Genomic DNA, 19129 nt, shown 5'->3' with positions numbered 1-19129 from the left:
ATTTAGTAAGATATTTGGTCCTGATAAAGAAGTTGTCATCATTAAATGGCATTTAAAACAGCAGAATGTCTTATTTGGTTCCCTAATTGATCCACATATGTGGGCCTTGGTGTTTCTTTGATCTGTGAGTTCCTTGGGGACAGAGTCTATGTTTTCTTTACCATGATATCTCCAGCATCTTCATAGTGCCTTGATACAAAGAAGTTACTCAGTACATGTTTTAATCAAAGACCAGAAATTATATTTCATTTCTCTGTTGTTTTAGTGTTTGACCCATGGTGCGTATTTAATAAATGCGGTATAAAATAATGATGTTTGCTAAATGGGTTTGAATCACTTTCATGTTTGCTAAAATGATTTAATTTCATTCAATAATGATAAAAGAAAAAATAATTTCTGCCCTCCAGATGATCACAATTTTCTTATTAAAGACAGCTTCATAAGTAAATGTAGAGTTTCGACAAATCACAATTTAAGTGTTTGTTCTTATTTTATCCATCATTAACCCCCAGTGCCCACAAAATATGCTACAAATTATGCTGGGTTGTATGCAATATATGCTGAGTTTCATTCTCTTAGTTACTATCTTAATAAGTTATGAAAGTAAGTATATTATTGGCAAAGCACACCAGCACTGGTTAACAAGTGATTTTTTTTGGCTTACAGTTGAGTCAATCAGAGAAACCAGATAGAATAAAGGAAGGATCTTTTTTTTAAATGTCTGAACTTACATATATTACTACCACAAGATAAATCTGGCAGAAGAAAGAATAGGCAATGACCATCAGAGCTGTCAACCACAACTCTGAGTGATTGTTTTTCCATTCTGGGCACTAGAGAAGCCATAAAAGTCAGATATAACCTGATTAACACTACCATCTTCAATAACTATGCAAAAAGCAGCTACATTTACTGAATATTTTTTAGGTGTTAGCCAGTTTCCATTGCCCAACATCCCTGTAAAAACTTTGTATTGTCACAGAGCTTGGAATAAGGTAAAAATAAAAATGTAGCAGTAAAGAAGTTTCTTACCAAGACTCTGAAACACAAGTACCAACCCTGCCAGCCTTTGTAATAAATGCTACTCTTCAAAAATTAAAAATGTTGAGGCTGGGGGCTAGGGTTGTGGCTCAGAGGTAGAGCGCTTGCCTGGCATGCATGAAGCACTGGATTCGATCCTCAGCACCATATAAAGTAAAATAAAGACATTGTGTTCACCTATAACTAAAAAATATATATTAAAAAAATGTTGGGGCTGGGTTGTGGCTCAGTGGCAGAGCACTTGCTTAGCATGTGCGAGGCACTGTGTTTGAGTCTCACCATGGCGTATAAATAAATAAATAAATAGTCCATTAACAACTAAAAAAATATACTTTAAAAATGTTAATAAAATCATTAAAATGTTAAAAGTAAAAAAAAATCTATTTTAATGAGTAAATTGAGTCTTGGAGAGGTTAAATAATTATTCCATATATATATATATATGCATACATGTGTATATACACACACCTGTCACCACACTACCATGCTGTCACACAGTACATGACAGTCAGGATAAAAATAGTGTTGTCCATCCACACAAAGCCTGAGTCCATTCTGGTTTCTCATACTGCTCACGTATCATTTCATCAAGATAAAATCATTTCAACCAGGGGAGTTCTGCACTAATAGAATAAACAATCAAGAAGAGAATCTGAGGATCAGAGTTGGGGTTAGTTTCTTGGGATTTGATTAAAATAATTTTGAAAAGTTTCTGGCAACATCCCTTTGACACTATGTAGATCTCCAGGCTCCTCTTTCTAGAACTGATATTCTAAACTATAGTGGTATGAACTCAGCTCAGGAGGGACTTGTGATTGTGTTTATTGATCCTGGCAATGAGAAAAAATTTTTTTCTGATCCAGTAGATTGTTGTAATTTGGAATTTTAAGTTTCTGGGTGATTTTCCCGAGCCTTCCTACCTCAGGTGTTACATTGCTACATTTTACAGTAGCTAGTCATAGTCCTACCTTTCCAAGTGTTTTCTGTTCATCTCAGGAAGCACCTGCCCAGTGCTGTGGTGTGGTGACCATAGGTACTCTACTCTCCTAACTATTATCATAAAAATCTTTCTCCTTATTTTGTTTTAGGTAAAATAGTTTCAAAAAATAAAGGCTGGGGTGAATCATGTACAACAGAACCAAGAAATTATAAGCAAAAGGTTTCATGTGGGCATTTCTGTTTGTGTGTGTGTGCGTTGAAGATATTCTCAGATCCAGGTGGTTTGGAAAAAGTCCCCATGGTGGATTAGCCCTATTGAACCCAAAACTCCTACTTGTGTAGAAGCTCTGGCAGAAGTTGATTAATTGTGGTGATGACATTTGAGAGGCTATCCTGTAATAAGGAAAGAATTCTTGTGATCGTAAGTCAGCTACTGGAAATCATCGTGGCCAGCAGCATTATTTCAAAAATGACATGCACTTTCTCATTTGTTCCTTACATTTACTGTGAGCCTCTCAAAAATATTTTCCTTTCAGTTGATTAGACTAAGAAAAGGTTTAGTCTAATGAGGCAGATCATAAATATTTGGGTGCCAACTCTTTTAGATGTTATATAAAACATGACATAAAATACATGAACCTTTGCCACTTAAATAGAAAGAGGGGAAAAAAGCATCCTGAAGTCTAAATTAAAGCAGAGAAGTTAAAGACCAATTAAGAAAGAGCTATTTGTGATTCAGATATCATGTTACTGTGATTTAATTAAGAAGAATTAGAAATCAGTGCCAACCAACCTTCAAGTTCAATGTGGTTAAGGGAAAATGGGCAAGAAAGCGATACACGTATCTTATTCTAACAGGGACCAAGTGAGGGGATGTGACATTGTCTGGGGAGCTTGGTTATCATGGGTTATAGAATGACACATTTTCTAAGTTAGAAAAAAATCTCATTTCTTCAGGATATAAAATAAACTTTTAAAATCCCCCAAATCTTGATAATGACTTTCCAGATGTATCCATTTCTGGATAGAGGACCCAAGGATAAGGGACAAAGACTATAATTTAATGAATTGCCATTTTGACTCATATAATGGTTTCCTAGTAATTATAGCCAGGAAAATAATTTATCAGGAAACAACCTTTCTAGAGTCTGGAAATCCTACCCAAGGACATTCATAGTCAATGCCTGACAGGTGTTGGAGTGCAATGGTCTAGCTCTTCCAAACAAAGCTCAGGGACATAGTTCATGCTCCAGAGTCCCCCGTGGAATCAAGCTGGGTCCTGAGACTTGGACATATCTTAGATAGCACCATTACTTAGCTTCTTCACCTTCTCCTTTCTGCCTCTCCTACTCCCTTACTGTTTTTTTGTGGATTAATAAAGTTAAAATTGGATTAATAAAATTAATAAGTTGCTTGCTTATGAATCCTTGTTTGAGGGTCTGTTTCTGGGAGAGAATGATTGAAGATAGAGACGTACAAAATCACAACACCGTGACTACTCATCCCAACTTAGAAGGGACTCAGAATCACTGCATTGAATAGCATTCTCTTTATCAACTATAATTTACAATTATATCCATTTAAAAACTCTCCTTTGTCTCATATGTTCAGTCTCTAGCAACTAGCAATTTGTAATACTCTGAGAGTCTGCTAGGCCTTTCCTAGCCCATTCATATTTTCTCTTGCTTTGAAACCACTGAAAAGAAATAGTCAATTAGACATCTGATAAAACATCATTTCCACTCTTTTTAGAAAATATTTCTTTAGCGGTAGATGAACACAATACCTTTATTTTATTTTTTATGTGGTGCTGAGGATCGAACCTAGCGCCTTACATGTGCGGGGCAGATGCTCTACCACTGAGCTATAACCTCAGTCCCACCTCCACTCTTTTATGATATACTTTATAAGGTTATTGGGAAGATTGAGATAGCACATGTACATACTTTAAGAGTGCTGTCCTACTTCAGATAAAGCATTAATTTCCAGGATATATAGAGAGCTCAAAAAAATTAACACAAAAAAACAAATAACCCAATCAATAAATAGGCTAAGAAACTGAACAGACACTTCACAGAAGAAGAAATACAAATAGTCAACAAATATATGAAAAAAATGCTTAACATATCTAGCAAATAGAGAAATGCAAACCAAAACTATACTGAGATTCCATCTCACTCCAATCAGAATGGCTGAATACAAGAATACAAGCAATAATAAATGTTGGTAAGGATGTGGGGGAAAAGGTACACTCATACATTGCTGGTGGGACTGCAAATTGGTGCAACTCCCCTGGAAAGCAATGTGAGATTCCTCAGAAGCCTTGGAATGGAACCATCATTTGACCCAGTTATCCTACTCCTTGGTATATACCCAAAGGACTTAAAATCAGCATACTACAGTGATGCAGCCACATCAATGTTTATAGCAACTCAATTCACAATAGCCAAGCTATGGAACCAACCTAGGTGCCCTTCAAACGACAATGGATAAAGAAAATGTGGTGTATGTACACAATGGAATATTACTCTGCCATATGAAAGAATGAAATGATGGCATTTGCCTGTAAATGGATGGATCTGGGCACTATCATGCTAAGCAAAATAAGCTAATTCCAGAAAAACCAAAGGCTGGATAGTCTTTCTGATATGCAGATGCTAACACACAACAAGGCGGGTGGGAATAGAAGTTCATTGGATTAGACAAAGGGGAATGAAGGGAAGTGGGGGGATGGGAATAGGAAAGACAGAAATAATCGGATATAACTTTCCTGTGTATATGTATGAATTCACGACCAGTGAATCTCCACATCATGTACAACCTCAAGAATGGGATCCTAATTAGAAGACGTTATATTCCAAGTATGAATAATATGTCAAAATACACTCTACTGTCATGTATACTGAAACATAATTGAAATATTTTTAAAAAGAAGAAATAAAGAAGAGAACATAATGCATGAATATAAAAATTTAAATAATAAAAGAATATTATGGGGGGAGTAATATCCAAGCTCAGCTGCTCCAGGAAAAGACCAATGAACCATGAGGAAATCTGCATTGTGGAGGAGAAAGGAGAATAATTCTCAAACTAAGTCAGGTAATAGCCCAAAGAAAGGGGGAGCTCACGATCTCTTTAGATGATGGGAATTAAGAAAAGGTGGGACATCTCCTGCCTCAACTTTCTTAGGAATCATTTGGGGATAATGGAACACATCTCTTGCTGTGGCGGTCCATTAATGAATCATTACGGTGATAAATACATGTTCCAGGAAAAGGACATTTTGCTTTATTGATCTCCAGAGCACTTCTATTCTTTCTTAATAGGAAAATATTGTTCTTAGCATGCTTACGCTAAAGCAATCCTGACTACTATATTCCAATTATCTGAAAACCATTTCAGGTACTTACAATTTTAAAAATAGTTTACTTAGGGACCTTCTCCATTTTATAATAAGAAGTCTCCATGTATATTTACAAGGTTTGTAATCTTACACAAGCCACCCAACTTCTCTGTGTCTTTTTCCTTGTCTGTAAAGAGACATTAAAATACACTGCACAAGATTGTCTAGGGCTTTGTTTCTCAAACTAATAAAGAACTAGTTTTTTGGCCAAGCATATGCCTGTAATCCCAGGAGCTCAGGAGGCTGAGACAGCAGGATCCTGAGTTCAAAGCCAGCCTCCACAATACAGTGAGGCCCTAAGCAATTAAATACAAAAAAGGGCTGGGGATGTAGCTCAATGGCTGAGTGAGGTGCAATCCCTGATACCAACAAAACAAAACAAAAAACTACTTTTTTATCAAAAAAGAACAAGAACTCCCCATGTCAATACCCCAGTATTTTGTGAAACATGTCCATATGACTTTATAGCTTAGATTATTTATACTTAGCAGTAGATAAGACACAAGGAGTAAACCTGGGCAGATAGATTCTAAAATAAATATAAGCAGTGTGATATTGGGGAATATTCTTATTTTTGTTCAGTAACTGTAAGACAAATAACTTAAAATGGCATGATCTAATTTTTTGGTAGGTCTGGAGCCTTTCTTTTTCAATAAGAAACTCTGTCTTGCCAGGTGAGGTGATGCAAACCTGTAATCCTAGCAGCTGGGGAGGCTGAAGCAGGAGGACTGTGAGTTCAAAGCCAGCCTCAGCAAAAGCAAGGCACTAAGCAACTCAGTGAGACCCTGTCTCAAAATAGGGCTGGAGATGGGGCTCAGTGGTCAAGTGCCCCTGAGTTCAATCCCAGGTACCTCCCAACACACACCAAAAAAGGAACTGTTTTTCCACTTTTGATATAGTGTCCTTCTTAACACTAGTCCCAAAGAATAAGCCAAGATGGCTCAACTCCAGAGGACTGAGGAAAATGAGCAACACTTACCTTAGCTGCATATCATTACTAAGTATTTTATATATACTGGGGATTGAATCTCAAGGGCGTTTTACCACTGAATTACATCCTCAGTACTTTTTATTTTTTATTTTGTGACAGGGTCTCACTAAGTTGCCAAGGCTGTCATCTCTAAATAATTTTGAACACTACTACCTCAGAGATCAGGAGTCCAACAAGCAAAAACAAAAAATGAGATTTTTATAGCAGGTTTTTGTGGGTGACAGTATGGGGCTTCCTTAAAGGAAGACAAATGAAATTATTTCAAGGGCAAAAACAACTGTAATTTACATTTTTTTATCATAAAAGGAATTTATCTAGATTCTTAAATATTTGGAAAATATTGAACAGTGATGATCCTTTGATAGTGGATGAAAATGACTTATTCTGTTTTTATAAGGATTTTTTTTTCTGTATGGATTTACATAAAAAGACACCTGCTTGCAAGAATGCTATAGGGAAAAAAGAAATAGGTATAGAGAGTCAACATGGGGAAAAAAAAACAATAGTGAAAAGAGGGTACCTTCTAGGGAAATACTCTGGTCTATATTCTAAAATGATCACAGTGAACCAGAGCCCTGGGTTTGATGACTAGCACCACAAGAAACAAACAAACAAAAAAATAGGATTATAGGGAGAATGTAATTCTGTTTGCAGAACCTAAGGAGAAAAGAATGTCTGCCAGTTTTTACTGCCTGGCTTAGCAAAATTACTGCAGCCCCAAGTAAAGAAAAGGGAATTAACAGAGGGGTGTGTTGGGCACGGTGGTGCACACCGCAGCTCAGGAGGCTGAGGCAGGAGCACCGCGAGTTCAAAGCCAGCCTCAGCAATGGTGAGGTGCTAAGCAACTCAGTGAGACCCTGTCTCTAAATAAAATACCAAATAGGGCTGGGGATGAGGCTCAGTGCCACATCTGAGTTCAATCCCTAGTAACAAAAACAAAAAACAAAACTAGGGGTGGCTATTTTTTCTAATCTCTAGCTTTGATGTCACACTAATAGTGAAAATAAGCCTTGACTTATGTATCCACAGGATTGAAAAAATCAAATCTGATGAGAAGTGACAATGCTCTTAGCTATCCTACTTTTTGTTACTTTTTCTGACAAGTGATAGCTTTCTGCACAGGAGAATCTCACTTGGCCCTTCTGACAATCAGTTGGAGGAAGTGGAATTTAGGGAACAATGCCTGAGGCAATCCAAATGATAAAATTATTAATATTTTTATAAGTTGCAGGAAGTGCATATGACACTTAAAGTTTCCTATTGCAGAAGCTTCAATACAAAAAGATCAAGCAATTAAATGAAAAGGGGAAAAGGTACACTCTTACATTGTCAGTAGGAATGCAAATTGGTGCAACCCTTCTGGAAAGCAATGTGAAGATTCCTCAGGAACCTTGAAATGGAACCACCATTTGACCCAGTTATTCTAGTCCTCGGCATATACCCAAAGGACTTAAAAATCAGCATACTACAGTGATGCAGCCACATTAATGTTTATAGCAGCTCAATTCATAATAACCAAGCACCTAGGAAACAACCTAGGTGCTCTTCAACAGATGAATGGATAAAGAAATTGTGGTAAATATACACAATGGAATATTACTCTGCCATAAAAAGAATGAAATTATAGCATTTGCTTGTAAATAGATAGAACTGGAGACTATCACGCTAAGTGAAATAAACCAATCCCCAAAAAACAAAGGCTGAATGATCTCTGCGATATTCAGAAGCTAACACACAATAAAGGGAGGTGGAGAATAAAAGTTTATTGGATTAGACCAAGGGGAAAGAAGGGAGGGGAGGGGGATGGGAATAGGGAAGGCAATAGAAAGAATTGGACAGAACTTTCCTCTGTTCATATATGAATACACGACCAGTGAAACTCCACATCATGTACAACCACAAGAATTAAATCCTAATTAGAATAGTTATTCTCCGTGTATGTATGTCAAAGTACACTCATCTGTCATAAATATCTAAAAAGAAAAAATCAAAAAGAAAAAGAACATATTTGACCTGTACATCTCCATTTGAACTACAGTCCCGAGTCCCCAAACAGACACTTGTATCCCTGCAGGTGATACAGACAATTCCAACAGCTCTAAGTCCATGAGGAAGGTAAATGCTTTCTCTTTCAACTAAAAAATATCCTCCTGACTTTCTGTATTATGTGTTGGTTCTCTAAGTGGAGATACTTTACAGATAGCCAGAAGTCCTGTTTGGATGGAAATTCATCAACCTCATCCCCAAGCTACCTGATTGCCAATGGTATGTGTCTTACCTGTCTGAACCAGGGGCTGACTTTAAACTGCAAAAATGTTGGCTGTCGAAATCCAAGCTGTAGCTCCGCCCACTTTCAGTTTTTGGAGTTACGATTTCTCCTCTGGTTGCTGATCTGAACTTGCTAAGTAGAAATCTGAAATTATATATATTTATAGGTATTTAAAAGTAAGATAAAGAAGTATTTAAAGATATTTCAAGAATATAATTCCTACTAAATTATGTTATGTGCATTATAAATACATCCCAATGATCCCCACTATTATGTGTATTATAATGCATTAATAAAAACATAATACAAAGAATAAAATTCCTAGTACTTTCTATTTTTTTTTGGTGGGGGCGAGGTACCAGGCATTGAACTCAGGGGCACTTGGCCACTGAGCCACATCCCTAGCCCTATTTTGTATTTTATTTAGAGACAGGGTCTCACTGAGTTGCTTAGCACCTCACTAAATTGCTGAGGCTGGCTTTGAACACAGGATCCTCCTGCCTCAGCATCTGGAGTCGCTGGGATTACAGGCATGCTCCCCCACACCTAGCTTCCTAGTACTTTGAATAATAAATAGTTCTTCAGTAAAGAAGCCCTAGGCCTCAGGCATTCTGGGGAGTCCCAGTACTTCTGCAGTATAGTGTCATTGGTGGTAAGGTAGAAGGGTGTGACATTCTCCCAGGACTATTCTACCTGCTGGTAAGCCAGGACTCTGTCCCTGCTAAGCAAAAGACCACCTATATAGGGAACTCAGCACTATAACCTGGGAAGGGAAAATATCACTTGGCCTGGACATATGTGCAGAATAGATTGCTCACACTCACGTGGCTCAGAGAGGGGGCTAATTCTTTGAGACAAACTGAGGTAGCAACTTGTTAGACTGCATCTCCATGATAGCAGTGACTGCCTTTCTCATTCCCTACCACTTTCTCTGAGCCTAGAATGATACGTGGCACATATTAGAACCAATCAATTCTTGTGGAAACAGTGACTAAACTCATGTGGTGGAAGCCATCTATATCTTCCATGACATTTCTTCCTATGATAACTAAGTTTGAATAATGGAGTGCCTCATGTTAGATGAACTCTTATTGAATTCGCATTTTACTAAATTATTTGAAACTTAAACAGAAATAGCTTTTCAGGAACCCTGATTCAAACACTGATATTACAGAGGGCCCCAAACATGGCAATTTCCAAGAGCAATTTAATAATAATAATAAAAATGCTATAATATTCTTTGGGGGGATGGCTTTGGGAAAGACCAGTTAACTTACTTTACATTCAACAGTTTTCTAGGGGAAAAGTGGATTCCAAAGGTACTGGCAGGATCTTAATAGAATCTGCTAAGTTGTCTCTGCTTCAAAGAACCCCAGAAGTGTCACTGTCAATTGTCAGAAGCTTCAATCTACTGGAAAATTGATTTTTTTTTTGTGAGAATGGCACTAATATAATGTCAGTTTATGCTGCTCTGAGAACCACCTCGTGCATGTCCCCACCTGTGCACCTCTCTTTAATGTCTCTTCTGCCGGAAATCATTCTTCCTCCCTTTTGATATCCTGAGCTCCATCCATCTGTCAAGGTCCACATTTTTTTTTTGTTTTTAAATTTTATTTATTTGTTCATTTTAGTTCTTATGGACCTTTATTTTATTTATATGTGGTGTTGAGAATCGAACCCAGTGCCTCACATATTCGAGGCAAGCGCTCTGCCACTAAATTACAACCCCATCCCCCAAAATTTTTGCAGGGGTGTTACTGGGGATTGAACTCAGGGGCATTCGACCACTGAGCCCCTCCCCAGCCCTATTTTGCATTTTATTTAGAGAAAGGGTCTCACTGAGTTGCTTAGCACCTCGCCATTGCTAAGGCTGGCTTTGAACTCAAGATCCTCCTGCCTCAGCCTCCCAAGCCACTGGGATTACAAGAATGTGCCACTGCACTTGGCTACAATTTGATGTCTTTCTTGATAGCTCCCATTACCCCATCAAGCAGGAATTTATTATTTAGCTACTCACTTAATAGTGAGTAAGTTATAGCCTTATGACATCTCTTGGGATTTATTAACACTCTGCCTGTTTAGAGAAGCTTTTGGCAACTCATATTGCTATTTTATATTTTCCTGAAATTCTTTTTATACTTATTATTATTTTGGGTACCAGGGATTGAACCCAGGGGTACTTGACCACTGAGCCAATTCCCAGCCCTATTTTGTATTTTATTTAGAGATAGGGTCTCACTGATTTGCTTTTGCTGAGGCTGGTTTTGAACTCATGATTCTCCTGCCTCAGCCTCCTGAGCTGCTGGGATTACAGGCATGCGCCACTGTGCCCAGCTCTTTTAGACTTATTAACTTTTCATGTATGAACCTTTTCTTTCCCAACTGGATGTCAAATTCTTTTTTTTCTAATCCTCTTAATGGGGATTGAACCCAGGGTTGCTCTACTACTGAGCTATGTACATCCCCAGCCCTTTTTATTTTTTATTTTTAGTATTTATTTATTTTTGTGCTGGTGATTGAACTCAGGGTCACTCAACCACTGAATCACATCCCCAGCCCTATTTTATTTAGAGACAGGACCTCAACTGATTGGCTTAGCACCTCACTTTTGCTGAGGCTGGCTTAGAACTCAGGATCCTCCTGCCTCAGCCTCCTGTGCTGCTGGGATTACAGGCGTGCACCACCACGCCAGGATTAGTTTTTATTTTGAGACATGGTCTCACTAAATTATCTGGGCTGACCTAGAACTTGCAACATCTCTGCCTCAGTCTCCTGAGTTGCTGGGATTTCAGATGTGTGCCACCAAACTAAATAGATGTTATATTCTTTGAAGACCAAGAACCATCGATGCCAGTTTTCAGTTTCAGCAGGGCCCAGCTGAGAGTCATGAATGAGTCAGGATTTGCATAATTCATTGTGCTGGTGGGTTACTTACTGTCTGTCAGCTCAAAACTCTACTTAACTCTGCAACCTAGTCTGTGATGCTTGGGCTGGGATCTGCAAATGGTAGCTCCTAGCAGCATCTGGGGGCTCTGAATCACATATTCAATCAACCACTGATTGTTTTTCAGGAATCAGGAACTATGCTAGATAGTGCAACACAAAAGCAAAGAAGCCACTGGTCTAGCACTGAAACAGCTTACAATTAAGAGTGGGAATGGGAAGGTCAGAGTGTAATGGAAAGAGTGATGCATAGGCACAAGGCATTGTGGAAGTCCTGAGATGAGATAAATGGATTCAATGTGAGATGAAGGATTGATACCTGGGATAGGATATTTGGGAGACTTTGGATTTTCTTTCCCATTCATCTCTGCTAAGTAATGAAGATGTGGTTAATCAAGAGTGTTTGAGTTAGATGACATTTAGAGTTCAATCCCACTCAGAGTTCAGGATTCAAAAAAAAAAAAAAAAAAAATCCCAGACTTGTTTTTAGAGCCAGATAAAGGCTGAGACACGGTCAGCATTTCAGGCTGCCTTCTGCTGAGACAATGAAGCATGGTACCTGGAAAGGATCATAACGTGACTTGGCACATATTAGAACTCTTGCTACTTTGGCCACAAAACTGTCCAATAGCTGCCTCAGAAACAAAGACTACAAAGTACAGAGCTGAGACAGAGCAATTTGCCTTTTGATCCTCAGAGTCTGCATGGGGCTGACTCTTCTAGATGAATTCTCTTATCCCCAGGTCACCTGTGCCTTCTGGCATCTTGGTGCCCTGTGTATCTCCCATTGCTGTGTTTAGTACTTGACACATGTATTTGCTTTCTGAATTCAGTTGAGGTGGCTAAATGTTGTTGTTGTTTTTTTCTCCTTAAAGAAGCCTGAATTTTAAACAGGGGATAAAATGTGTGAAGCTCAAATAAGATATCTCTGATTTGAGTGTATCAGTGCTCAGGTTGGTGGGGAGGAGCATCCTACAACAAAGGTAGTTGTCACCTGTTTATAGACAATACTCTTCCTGACATAAAACCTTCTACCTAGAAGTAATGGGAGCAGATATGTGAAAAGAAAGAACTCATACATGCTTTATTTACCAAAAGTGGAAAGTAATTAAAAATGCATTTCCTGAGAAGAATGCTAAGAAAATGTTACTTCAGTTGAGTCTCTGGCCCTCCTCAGGGTCACTGAAGCGATAACAGACTTGAAAAACAAAGGAGTCTTTATTTCAGAGATGACTGAAATAAAAATTCAATTTTCCCCTCAATAAGCTGTTTCTTACCCCTTTCTCTTGGGCCCATCATGGCTGGCTTTCTGCCCAACAGAAGGCGAAGTGTCTGATTTCTCCACATCCTGGCGGGTTTGTTCTTGGCTTCGTACTTCTTCAGATCCTCATTAAAAACAATCAGAAGACAAGTTTACACACAAAATGGCCAGAGATGAGAGCAAATTTCTTTTTTTCTTCTTCTTTTAAAATATTTGAGATTTTTTCTTTTCTTTCTTTCTTTCTTCCTTCCTTCCTTCCTTCCTTCACTGGGGATTGAACCCAGGGATGCTTTACACTGAACTACATCCCCAACCCATGATTTTTTTTTTTTTTTTTTTTTTGGTACCAGGGACTGAACTCAGGGACATTGAACCACTGAGCCATATCTCCAGCCCTATTTTGTTTAGAGACAGGGTCTCACTGAGTTGCTTAGCACCTCGCCATTGCTGAGGCTGGCTTTGAACTCGTGATCCTTTTGCCTCAGGCTCCCAAACCGCTGGGATTACAGCCATGCACCACTAGGCCAGCCACAGCCCTTGTTTTTAATTGATTGATTGATTCATTGATTGATTTGAGATCGGGTCTCGATAAGTTGCTTAGGGCCTTGTTAAGTTGCTGAGGGTGGCCTCAAACTTGCAATCCTCCTGTCTCAGACTGTTGATTCGAATGGATTAAAGGTGTGTGTCACCATGCCCAATGAATGCAAATTTCTATTCTGCAGCCACTGTCCCACAAAGATTCTTGTGCTAATCCAGAAAAGTAAATGCAGAGTAAATGGTAATGACATTCCCACCCCAAATTGCTCAGGTACACAGTTATTTCTAACTTGTTGAAATATTATAGAATTAACTAAGGACTAAGATCAGGACTCATCTATGGGAGGTTTGCTGGGATAAGCTTTCTGGGGGAAGGAATACATCAACCTTCTATAGGGAGGAGAAGTCTGGGTTCATGACAACTTCAAATCTGTAGAAGCTGAGTTTTAGCATGAGATTATAGTAACGATAACCTCACTTCTGAGCACATAAGCCAGTCATCCTGGGAAGGCACCTGTTCCCCATTTGTGAAAGCCCTTCCTGGAAAGTGCCACACCCAGAAGTGGCAATGGAATCAGTTGCAGGGCTCCCAGTGCAGTCAGCCAGACTTAAAAGCAAGGGTACTAGTCTCCTATCTATGAAAGATGAGATTGTGTAGGGATAGGCCAGAAGATGCCTGTCTACTGGGCACAAGAAACATGCTCCTAAGGACAAATTGTACTTAATATTTAACCAATTAAGTTGTAGTTTGTAAGCATTCTGAAGGTGTTATTTGCATTTGGGGCCAGTATAATTCTTCATTGAGAGAAACTGTCCTATGCATTTCTGGTCATTTAGCATCTCTGGCTCCTGCCTACTAAATACCATCAACCCAACCTAGTTGTTGTGGCAACTAGAAATGCCCCTTTGCATTTTTTTTTCTTCTATCCTTTTTTCTCTCTTTTTTTTAAGCATCAGAAATTTATTGGTTGCTCAAAACATTACATTGATCTTGACATATCATATATCATACATTTGTTTCAAATGGGGTATGAATTCTTATTATTCCCCCGTGTACAGATTGCAGAATCACGTTGATTATACAGCCACGTTTATACATGCTGCCAAACAAGTGTCTGTTGTATTCTGCTGCCCTTCCTATCTCCTTCCTATCCCCCCTCCCCTCCCCTCCCTCTACCCCATCTACCATAACTCATTTCTCTCACTCTCTCTTATTTATTTATTTATTTATTTTTTCCTCCCCTTCGCCTCACATCCTCTTATATGTTATTTTGTATAACAATGAGGGTCTCCTTCCCTCTTCCATGCAATTCCCCTTCTCTCTCCCATTCCCTCCCACCTCTCCTCCCTGTTTGATGGTAATCTTCTCATGCGCTTCCTCCCTGGTCTGTTTTGAGTCGCCCCCCTTATATCAAAGAAGACATTCAGCATTTATTTTAAGGGATTGGCTGACTTCACTTAGCATAATCTGCTCCTTTGCATTTCTAAATGCCCCTGTTTGGGGAACAAGAATGCAGTGCACAGTATCAATGCTTTGTCAAGAACCAAGGATTAGCTGGGTACAGTGGAGCAGGCCTGTAATCCCAGCGACTCTGGAGCCCGAGGCAGGAGGATAGTAAGTTCAAGGCCAGCTTCAGCAACAGCGAGGCCCTGAGCAACTCAGTGAGACCCTGTCTCTAAATAAAATACAAAATAGGGCTGAGGATGGGCTCAGTGGTTAAGTCCCCTGGGTTCAATCCCTGGTACTCCCCCTCCCAAAAAAACCCCCAAGGATTAGAAAAAGTATCATTTAAATAAAATACATCTGAAACAAAACTTGTTGAAAAAAAATCAAGAATTGCTTTCACAATGTGGATCATTTAATTCACTTGTTTTATGTTACTTTCTTGGCTATTTAGTAAAATATTAGAAGTTCATCAGAAAGAGAAGTGTCTGTGATGAAGATAAATGGCTCCTTTGAAGCCCTCAGCATGTTATATTTATGGAAAATCACTATGAATTTTATTTTTCACTGTATTCCTTTTTTTGTATGAATTACATATTTTGATTCCATGCTACCGAGGTGTGAAATAACCTTAGGGAGTCAGAAAATTTAGCTGTGCTCATTTTCTACATAACACAGGGAGGTTATTTAGCATGCCAAAATAAAGATGAGAACAGTTTTGAAAGTAAATCATTGCTTTAGTTACCTGGACTTCTTCTTAAGATGGACTGCCGGACAACATCAGTGCCCAGAACATTCACTTGCTTGAAACGCTTTGCCTTTTCTTCAAAGAACCATTCACCAGTTATAATCCTTAGCTGCCTTCTCAAGGGAAAAGGGGAGAGTATTAAAATTTGATTATTCAGCTGCATAATTAACTCTCTAAATCGTCTAATGAAGTAAAAATAGCTACTTAAGGAGTCGATCTCAATCTCTGTAGTATTTTATAGTGACAATAAAAAGACACTACTGTATTAATCAAATATACGTATACAATCTGCTAGGTACTTGTTAATGACTCTTCATACTTGTTCTGTTTTGATTCATAACAACTTGTGTAAATCTCCATTTTTATAGCTGAGGAAACAGAAACCTACATCAATAAAAAAATGGCATATCTCACATAACGTAGCTGGTAAATATTAGAGCTAGAGTCCCCTCCCAAATAGTCTGGTTTAGGGCTCATGTTTTTTCTTACCTGCTACATTACTGGGGAGAAATAATAATAATAATTATTACTACTACTACTACTACTACTACTATAATACCAGGGATTGAAACCCAGGGTGCCTAACCACTGAGCAACACCCCCACCCTTTATATTTTATTTATATTTTTGGTACCAGGGATTGAACTCGGGGCACTCAAACACTGAGCCACATCCCCAACCCTATTTTGTATTTTTTAAAATATATTTTTTTAGTTGTAGTTGGACACAATTCCTTTATTTTATTTATTTATTTTTAATTTTTATGTGATGCTGAGGATCAAACCCAGCGCTTCACATGTGCTAGGTGAGCACTCTACTGATGAGCCACAATCCCAGCCATATTTTTTTTTAAGAGACAGGGTCTTGCTAAGTTGCTTAAGTCCTCTCTAAACTGCTGAGGCTGGCTTTGAACTTGTGGTCCTCCTGCCTCTGCCTCCTGAGCAGCTAGGATTACAGGGGTGTGCCACTATACCAGGCAGGGGAATGATCTTTGATGTAAGCAATGAGGAACAAGTGAAGATTCCAAATGATACAGGGATTACAATTAGATTCAAATTTAAATTTTCTTTTTTCCCCTTTTTTTCTTCTCTTTTGGTTTGTTTGGTGCTGGGGATGGAACCCAGGGCCTTGAACCTGCTAGGCAAATGCTCTACCTCTGAACTACACCCCAGCCTAGAAAGATTTCTTGATGTAACATGAACGCTGGATTACAGTGGAGAATAAAGACAGGTTGGCCATTGTAGTAGCACAGGAGGGAGGGGGCAGAACCCATGCTAGGACAATGGCCAGACTAATAGACACGTTCAAAATGCAGGTGGTAGAAGAGCCTGCTTGGATTTTGCCATCAATTGAAAGTTAAGATGGGAAAGGATCTTTGAGTAGCCCTTTCCATCTTTTAAGCCTTACCTGCAATGACTATGTGAAATCATCTCCCATCTTCCCTCCTGAAATGCCTATTACCCTCTTCTTCATTTGCACTTCTCCTCTGACCTAAAACATTTTAAACTTTATTTTAGAGTCTTTTCGATACCTACTGGGCTCTAAGCTCCCTGAGAGACAATTTCTGTCTGATTCATCTTTCTCCCTGGTACCCAGAAGAGAGTTTTTCATAAACTGTGCTCTCAAGTACTACTTTAAAAATGAATGATTGACTGCTCCCCACCACTTTAACACATTACTCTTTTCACATCCTCACAGCCCTCAGTACTATCAGTGGCATGAGGGCAAGAATCTTGGCTGTGTTGTTCACCATCTCTAGGAGAAGTACTTGGCACTGTGCTTAGTAAATATTTGTGGAATGAATTAAGACATCTAGAATTCAACCTATAGCAGCTGTGCTGCTATAAAATCTATTTTGAGCCAGGTATGGCTGCACACGCTTGTAATTCCAGTGACTTGGGAGGCTGAGGCAGGAGAATCGCAAGTTGGAGGCCAGCCTCAGCAAATTAGCGACACCTTGTCTCAAAATAAAAAATAAAAAAGGCTGGGGATGTGGCTCAGTGGTAAAGAATCCCTGAGTTCAATCTCCAGTACTGTGATAAATAAAGTCTATTTTCAAGCTTACAAAGAGAATTTTAACAATCACAGAAGTCATTCGGTAGTCTAAACAGATTTCTAATTAAAAACGAAGAAATGTATTTAGCTACTTAGGGAACATTCTGAGAATTGTAAATAGGCCTGTGTGACTAGGGTAAAGAGTTTGTGGAGGAATATAGTGGTAAAGTGAGGTTGAAAGGTAGGCTTGGGGCCATGTAATGGAAGTCTGAATACCATACAAAGGAGCCAGAATGTCACTGTGGAGGCGATGGGGTACTCAGGCAGTTTTTCTAAATTTCAGATTGGATATTGTAATCTATGGAGAAATATAAGAGAAATCAAAAGAACCAAGCAGGCCAATTAAGAAGTTATTGCAATAGTCACGATAGGAAATGATGAAGATATAAATCAGGGTTTCATGGGGATGAGGGGTAAAAAGAAGGATAAAGATCCTTCAACCATTGAAGATGAGATTAGCAAGAACTGGTGATAAGTTGAATGTGATGGCTGAGAAAAGAAACAGAGCAAATAGAGGTATCTAGCCTGAGAGTATTATATCCACAAAGTTTAGCAATTGGTTGGATTATACATCAACAGCTGGATGGCAAATATAAAAATCCAGAAAAAAATATGTCACCTTTGTTCCCCACAGCAATTACCATGAAATCCTTCTGAATATAAGTGAGAAAGGCAAGTTATACACGGAACAAAGTTCCAATACTAAGGAAAAAAGTAAAAATGTCAACCTTGGAGAAAGCATTCATTGAAAGGTAAGACTATAGCATGTCCAACTCAGGTTTACTCCCAAGTGACTATATCACCTATTGAGAAGCACAGACTGTTGTTAGGGTATATCCAATCTAAGAAGGTCTAACCTACCAAAACCAAAAGGCTTGAATATGTTAAACTATTTCTGGGTGCAGCTCAAGTGATCTATACATTTATACTTATGTTAGAAATCCAGGAGATAATTGTGGTATTTAAATGCTAAAGGTGTCCTCTCAAGATTACTGCCAATCAAACACTAGTACATACTGATGATATCAGACTTTGCAGATGGAATTAGGTTGCTAATTAGTTGACCTTAGAATAGCAAATGATCCTGGATTATTCCTGTGGGCCCAAGGTAATCACATGAGTCTTTAAAAATAGAGGAAGAAACAGAAGTCAGAAGTCAGATTGCAAATGTGAAGCTCAACATGCTGAGGAGGCTCTAAGATGTGGGGATCTTACAGGCAAGGAATGGAAAGAGAGGCCTCAAGGAATTAAGAGTGGTTCTCAGTTAATAGCCCACAAGGAAATGGTGACTTCATTCATACAGCCACAAGGAACAGGATTCTGCCTACAAGAGTATTCATGGAATTAGATTCTTCCCAGAGCTGCTTTATAAGAGTTCAATCAGTTGACACCTTGATCTCAGTCTTGTGGAACCAGAAGTAGAAAAATGAGCCAATCCAATCCAGACTTTCAATCTTATGGAATGATCAGATAATAACTTTGTATTGTTTAAAGCTGC

General features: G+C 38.7%; 1 protein-coding gene across 2 annotated transcripts in view; it reads right to left on the bottom strand.

Annotated features, from left to right (window-relative positions):
* Sytl5 (synaptotagmin like 5) overlaps positions 1-19129 on the bottom strand; it is a 112910-nt gene that overhangs the window by 42994 nt on the left and 50787 nt on the right. For both annotated transcript variants that reach the window (XM_027927454.3, XM_027927455.3), the window contains exons 3-5: positions 15574-15689; positions 12864-12972; positions 8653-8787 (exon numbers count right to left, since the gene is read on the bottom strand). In XM_027927454.3, the coding sequence (XP_027783255.2) occupies positions 8653-8787; positions 12864-12972; positions 15574-15689 (360 nt within the window). The remainder of the gene's footprint in view (positions 1-8652; positions 8788-12863; positions 12973-15573; positions 15690-19129) is intronic.

Source organism: Marmota flaviventris, chromosome X, assembly GCF_047511675.1.
Source record: "Marmota flaviventris isolate mMarFla1 chromosome X, mMarFla1.hap1, whole genome shotgun sequence".
Taxonomy (NCBI): domain Eukaryota; kingdom Metazoa; phylum Chordata; class Mammalia; order Rodentia; family Sciuridae; genus Marmota; species Marmota flaviventris.
Note: the sequence above shows the minus strand (reverse complement) of the source record. Positions and strands in the feature narration are given on the sequence as shown.